Source organism: Ammospiza caudacuta, chromosome 10 (assembly GCF_027887145.1).
Source record: "Ammospiza caudacuta isolate bAmmCau1 chromosome 10, bAmmCau1.pri, whole genome shotgun sequence".
Taxonomy (NCBI): Eukaryota; Metazoa; Chordata; class Aves; order Passeriformes; family Passerellidae; genus Ammospiza; species Ammospiza caudacuta.
Genome location: NC_080602.1, coordinates 3,095,240 through 3,101,847, shown reverse-complemented (window position 1 = coordinate 3,101,847; position 6,608 = coordinate 3,095,240). Strand labels below are relative to the sequence as shown.

At 60.0% G+C, this 6,608-nt stretch overlaps 1 protein-coding gene across 1 annotated transcript; it reads right to left on the bottom strand.

Moving 5' to 3' along the window:
- Window positions 1-1,074: 1,074 nt before the first annotated feature.
- LOC131562107 (thrombopoietin receptor-like) lies at window positions 1,075-3,577 on the bottom strand. The gene is made up of 9 exons (XM_058811681.1): window positions 3,500-3,577; window positions 3,092-3,254; window positions 2,800-2,929; window positions 2,370-2,542; window positions 2,124-2,266; window positions 1,822-1,981; window positions 1,568-1,655; window positions 1,354-1,449; window positions 1,075-1,276 (listed from the first exon to the last, which is right to left on the bottom strand). The coding sequence occupies exons 1-9, from the start codon at window positions 3,575-3,577 to the stop codon at window positions 1,075-1,077; spliced, it is 1,233 nt and encodes a 410-aa protein (XP_058667664.1).
- Between the last annotated feature and the right edge of the window lie 3,031 nt (window positions 3,578-6,608).

The window sequence follows — 6,608 nt, the reverse complement described above, 5'->3', positions numbered from 1 at the left end:
CCAGTGCTCAGAGCTCTGCCCCTCATGCTGGCAAGGAGGTGGGTGGCTGTCAGGAGCACAGCTCACCTCCTCCTGCCTGAGCAGCAGCCGGTAGGGCAGCGTGGCAGGGAGCCCAGAGCCCCGTGGCTACGGACAAGCAGCCTGGGCCAGGCTCCCACACTCAACCTCGGCCGCCGGTGGCCGGCGCTCACCGGCTGTCGTGGACGGCGTCTTGCTGGAGCTGTGGGAGCGACTGGCCGGCTTCAGGGGCGACACGCCGACAGGGCTGGGCCCGGGGCCGCTCTCCTTGGCCTTGCGCTGCCATCGCGCAGGCGGCGCGTTCGGGATCAGCGTGTCCAGCTTCAGCAGCCCGTGCAGGTCCGCCTCCAACAGGAACTGCGCCGTGGTCCTGCGGGCGGGCGGGGTTAGCCGTGCCCACCGGCCGGGCTGAGCCTACTCCGACAGCCCCACCGGCCTCCCCCCACCGGACCGTGCAAGCGCTCCGGCCGCTCCTCCCCGCCAAAGCACACCCCCACTCTCCCCAGGCGCTCCTCGGGACACTCCGTCAGCCGATACGCCCTCCCTCCGCTCCTCGGGGCTCCTTGATCAGCCGGCACCTCTTCCAGCCGCTCTTTGGGGCTCCCTCCGATAAGCGACATTCTCCCTTCCCCTGCCCGCCTCACCACAGCCTCCCCTCTCGGGACTGCGCCTCCAGGCCGCCTCTCCGGCCCTGTGGCACGCTCACCTCAGCGGCGGCGCCGCCGCTCGGCCGCCCCGCAGCATTTCAAACGGCGGGCGGACGGGGCCGCGCTTGGCCGCTTCACACCCACCGGCCGCGCACTGCCCGGCGACGGCCGCGCGACGCAACGCGATTGGCTGAGCCGCGGGACGGGGCGGAGCGCTCCGCGCGTGAAGTGAGGGGGCGGGACCGGGGACGGGACCGGGGACGGGACCGGGGACGGGACCGGGGACGGGACCGGGGACGGGACCGGGGACGGGACCAGGGCGGGGCGTTCTTGCTAAGGTGAGGCGATCCGGGCCGGGGGCGCGGCGGCGCAGGAGGAACCAGGCGGGGGCTCGGGGGAAAACAGGAGTTTATGGCGGGGTGGGGGCGGTCGTGGCTGCCCGCGGCTCCCAGCCGCTCATGAGCAGGTAGGACTGGTTGGCGATGTCAGTGCTGGACAGGCGGCCCCCAGCGTGCTCCGGCGGCGGGCCCGCCTCACGCCGCGGGCCGGGCAGCACCTCCAGCAGGCAGGGCAGGACGGTCTCCTCCGGGGCTGCTTGTCGAAGGCATGGCCTGGGGCGACATGGAAAGGACGGGGTAGGGGCTGCCCTTCGAGCTGCCCCCGGGAGCAGCTGAGTCGCCCTGCCCACCCACTCACCTGGCCGTGCTTGCTGCTTTCCTGGAGGAAGCTGCCCAGAGCACGGTGCAGCTCAGGAACGGGCGGCCAGAGTTTCTGCTTCATGTTGCTGGCTACGCAGGAAGGGGCATCGAATTGACCCTCAGACTTGAGGTGCCCTAATGCCCCATGCAAGGTGCCCAGGCTTGGTGCTGGACCCCCCCGCCTGCCCCCGGCACAGCCCTTACCTGTAGAGGGAGGGGAAGGTGCAGCGCAGCCCCAGGAGCGCTGCTGAGAAGAGCAGCGGCACCACCGTAACACTGGGGATGAGCCAGCCTGCATCGGAGGAGGAATGCCGGAACTGTAGCCTTTCCCAGAGCCACCATCTCTGAGCCCCTCACAGCCCCCTGCCCCGTGCCCCCCTCCCCATTTCCAGCACTGTCCGCCTCTTGCCGTCAGCCGTGTGGCTCCTGCGGCCGCGGCCTCCAGCCCTGCCCCTTACCCGCATCGGCCACGGCATCAACCACAACGGGTTTGGGCCCGGCGCTCCAGCTGCCCCGGTACCACGGCCCGCTGGGCTGGGCCCGCACCTGCGCGGGGTAGCGGGAGCCTGGCCGCAGCTCCAGGACCTCGTTCCTCGCTGCTCGCGGAACCTGCAGGACCTGCGGGGCAGAGCCGAGCTGGAGGCAGGGCTGCTGTGGGCTGGCACCAAGGGGCGGGTCCCGCTTGGCCCGACCCCGCGCCTGCCGTGTGTCAGCAGCGAAGGGGGGCAGCGCTGCTCGGGGTACCCTGGGCAGGCCTTGCCTTCCAGTCATGGCTGTTCTCCATGGCATAGCGGACCTGGTAGTCCAGCTGCTCTGCAGGCAGCTCCAGGGGCGGCAGCCACTGCAGGCTCAGCCGGCCCTGCGACGCTGTTGCCTGCACAAGCTGTGGGGCATCTGTGAGCACTGCTGGTGTTGGGGATAGGCATTTGTCGCTCCTGTGAAATGGGACATGGGACACTGTGTCCCCTGTGAGCCAAGCAGGGGCTGCGGTGGCACTGGGACTCACCAGCCTGGTGCAGCCAAAAGGGCTCCTTGAAGTAGCTGAGTGTGGGCAGCATGTGGGTCCTGGTGACATTCACCAGGACAGAGATGGCACTGCCAGCCTTGGGCTGGAAGGTGCAGGCATAGGTGCCCTGTGCCCCCCTGCTTACCTCCTCGCACTGTTGCCATGCATCTTCCCTGTGGGAGGAGTGGGGAGCCAGTCAGTCTCACCAAAGCATACCCACAGCCAGCAGTCCTCCTGCTCTTCCCCAGGAAAGCTACTGCTGCTTGTAGTTGGAGGTGCAATGTGGTGAGGGGGTATGAGATTGGTGGTGGAAGGGCAGGACAGAGCAGGGCATGGGCAAGGGGCCCAGTGTGGGATATTGGGACGCAGCAGGACCAGTGGTCTCTGGGATGTGCCTGCATGGGTGCCACCTGCCTGCCATGCCCCTTACCTTGTGCCAGCCCCGCTCGGAGGTGGCCGGTAGAGGAGCTGGTGGGAGCTGTGGGGCTCTGCAGGGTCCCAGCCCCGCTCGCAGCACACGTGCCGCAGGTCAGGGGTTCTGCAGCACAGCCCGATGTCTCCTGGGCAGGGAGAGCCAGGACAGGGAGGGGGCTGCTTCCCCTTGGCCCCCCAAAACTTGGGAGTCACACCTTGCTACAACAGGACCCCCAGCCCTGCAGCCCCAGGCGTGGGTGCCTCCCTGCTGCTGCTGCCAGCACCCTGCAGAGGGGATGGCTGCTCACCGGAGGAGTGGGGGGTCTCTGCAGCCAGAGCCTGCGACCAGGGCCCCCAGACGCCGTCCATGGAGGTACCGTCGGGCTTGCTGCGCAGCTGGTACAGATGTGGTACCTCACCCCTGGCTCCAAGGCCCCGGAGCACCACCCAAGTGTTGGCCTGGACCAGCCTCTGCAGGAGAGGGGCCAAGCTGAGGAGCAACTGCAGGCTCCAAACGCCCCTGCCCATCCCTGACACCTCTATGTACCTGTCCCAGTGCTGCTCATTTCAGAGGGTGCTGCCTTGGTGGAGAGAAAAATCAATCTTCTGCCTTTCAGGGAGCTGAACGAGAAGGGACTCTTCACCATCCAACACCTGGCTGGGTCCCATTCAGAGGTCCTGCTTTGAAGCCTCCGTGAGGTTTGCTTGGCAGTTACCAGCGAGGTGAGAACGTTGTTCTGAATTGTCCCCCATACTTCATACACGGTGTGTAGAGTAGGTATGTGCTTGTTCATCTCTATGTGTGCTCAGGGTCTGCCTTCATTTCTGGTTTTAGACCTGAGATTTCTAATTTCTGTCAGCTGTCTGTAGGATCTGTGGGCACATGCAGCTGTATTTACTGGCAGGTCGGGTATCTGACACTCATCTTTGAATGCAAAGGCAGAAATTGAGACACTGATGATGTTATTTCCCAGAGTCCCAGTTTCTGCCCAAGCTGTAATTCAACAATGCAAATTATTCTGTAGAACTGAGCCTGTGTTTTCTGTTTCCTGGCTGAGTGCTTCAACTGCTGGTGTTGCTTTTTGGAACAGGAGCACCTGACTCTTTTATCTTTATGACGTGTGCCTTGATGATTTGAAAGCAGCCCTTGCTTTAATTTTCTAGTAAAAGGGCCTAAAATGAAAGCTGTGGACATTTTAGAAGTGTTAAGTAGAACACTGAATGAAATTTTTAGTTTAGGCCCACAGTGAGCAGGTCTGAGGCCAGAAATTGGTGCCAGAGTAAGTGCCTTTCTGTGCTTGTGCTCTCCAGCTGTTCCTGTCCTTGTATGTTCCCCTGGACACAGTGGGAAGTGTTGTCATTTCCTGGGACTTCTCCTGAAGGCAACTGGTTTTCTTTTCAAGGTGATTCTTATGTTTCCCCTCATGGCTTCCCCAGGTGACCAACCTCCGTTCCAAGGTGTCCTGCTCTGCCATTGTCACTCTGGGAGAGCTCTCTGTGACCTTGAAGAAGGACATGGACTCTGAGGTGGATGAGGTTGCTCGGGTCCTTCTCCAGATGGTGTCCAGCTCCCCAGAATTTGTTCAGAAAGCAGCCAGTCAGACCCTGGGGATCCTGGTGGAGAATGTGACTCCTGCACGAGCAATGACTGCTCTCATGGACATGGGAGTCAAGTAGGTTCTTCTTCTTTTAGTGATATTCTTCACCTTTGTGTGTGTGGGAGGGAGAAGGGATGAGACAGAGAATGGGAATGGTTGGAGGGAAGGATCCTGTATCCTGCATCTTCTATGAACTCAGTGACTTGATTCTCCAACCAACCTCACTTCTGTCCTCTTGTCACCTATTTCTGCCCTCCTGCAGCCCATCAGTTCTCAGAATCACAGAAGTGTAGAATATGGGGAGCTGGAAGGGGCCCATCAGGACCATGGAGTCCAGCTCCTGGCCTTGCCCAGAGCAGCCCAAGGGTCACACCAAGTTCCTGAGATTGCTGTCCAAATGCTCCTTCAGCCCTGTCAGGCTTGGTGCTGTGACCACTGCCCTGGGGAGCCTTTTCCAGTGCCCAACCACCCTCTGGGTGAAAAACCCTTTTTCCTGATACCCAAACTAAAGCTCCTCTGACTCAGCTTCCTGCTGCTCCCTGGAGTTCTCCCAGTCTGTCAGATTTTCCTAGATGTGGTGACTGATGGGGAAGGGAAAGTGCCTGCAAAGGCCAAGGATAGAGCCTTGTGCTTTTGTGGGCAGAGGGGCAATTGCAATTGCAGCTGTGAGCAGTGTTTGGTATTTCACAGTGCTAACCACAGAGGCCCTGGGAAAACCACGTCTCCTCGTGATGCCATTAACTTGGGAAATGAGGAGGGTCCTTGCTGGGGCGTGGAGCACATGGGGGACAATCTGCTGGGTGTGGCACAGCCTGCACAGCAGGTGCAGCTCCTGCCAAAGGAGTCTTGTATGACTGTCCTGGCTTAGAGCTCTACTTTCTATGCAAACTGATGTTTCATGTTAGCCTTTAGAAGATGAATCACTTTACAGGCACCTCTACAGGCTGACAGCCATGGGACAGTTGGAGCAAATGCTGCCTTAAATGTTGGTGCTGGGCCTGATAGTTCCCAAGAGACACTCTCTAGAGCAGGACAGCCTGGCTAAACTGCCTGCCCCCCTTTCCTCAGCTTTGCAATAGGGTAAAACATTCAGATGGATCCATTGCCAAGCCCCACAGCAGAAACAGGCTGCATTGCTGGATATTCTGCAACTTCACAGCCCACCACGTGTTTTCCCTGCATTTGTTGTTTTCCAAAGGTCTGCAGATTTGGGGATAAATGGGTGGAAAGAGCCTCAGTCCTGCTGTAGCTCTGTGTACTGGGTGTCCTCTGATGGGTCAGCATCAATTGTCCTTAATTTCTAAATTATTCATATGTCATCTATTTCTTTAATCTTTCTCCGAGCAAATACTGTGAAAGAAACTGAGTATCAGACAGTGCAGGGAGACTGAATTCCTCCCTCTTCCGTGCAGGCAGGCCTAGTGTGCAATGCTACCTTTGTGTTTAGCTGAGGACAGAGCCTTGTGCAGGTGTCTGAAGGCGCAGGGAGAGCCCGGGCTCCTTCCCCCAGCAAGGGCAGGGAGCAGCTCTGGCCAAGGCCGGCGCTGCCGCTGCTCCTTGTCCCTGTGCCCAGGGTTTGCTCTCTCCTCCCCAGCAGCCGCCCCGCCCCGGTGCGCGAGTGTGCGGCCCAACTCCTCCTGTCCCTGGTGGAGAGAATTGGAGTCACCCAGCTCGCAGGCACCCCCAGGGCTGAGAGGCTGCCACACGTGGCAGGGAAGCTTGCTCAGGACTGCCACAAGGACACAAGTAATGATCTGCATTTCACCTCCCAAAACAGGAAAACCGCTTTGTGTCTGGCTGTGAAGGTGAAACCACACAAGAGTGGAAACTAAAGGGAATATGAAGTTACCTCACGGTGTGAATAAGGGTTACAGAACCATGGAATATGCTGAGTTGGAAGGGCCCATCAGGGTCATCGAGCCCATCTCCTGGCCATGTGCAGTGACCCCAAGAGTCACTCCATGTGCTTGAGAGCATTGTCCAAACTCTTCTTGAGCTCTGTCAGCCTTGGCACTGTGACCACTGCTCTGGGCTGCCTGGGCAAATGGCTGTGCTGGGAGACCTGAGGTTGGCCAGCAAAAAGGAGCATTGCCACCTTTTTCCTGTGGCTTGAAGGATTCTTTACTGAGATCAAAGGAGCTCAGATCAGCCAGTCCAACACTTTTGTTTGGCCTTAGGTGCACAACACAAAGCCAAAGTGTTTGCTAATGTCCATCACTGAAGGATC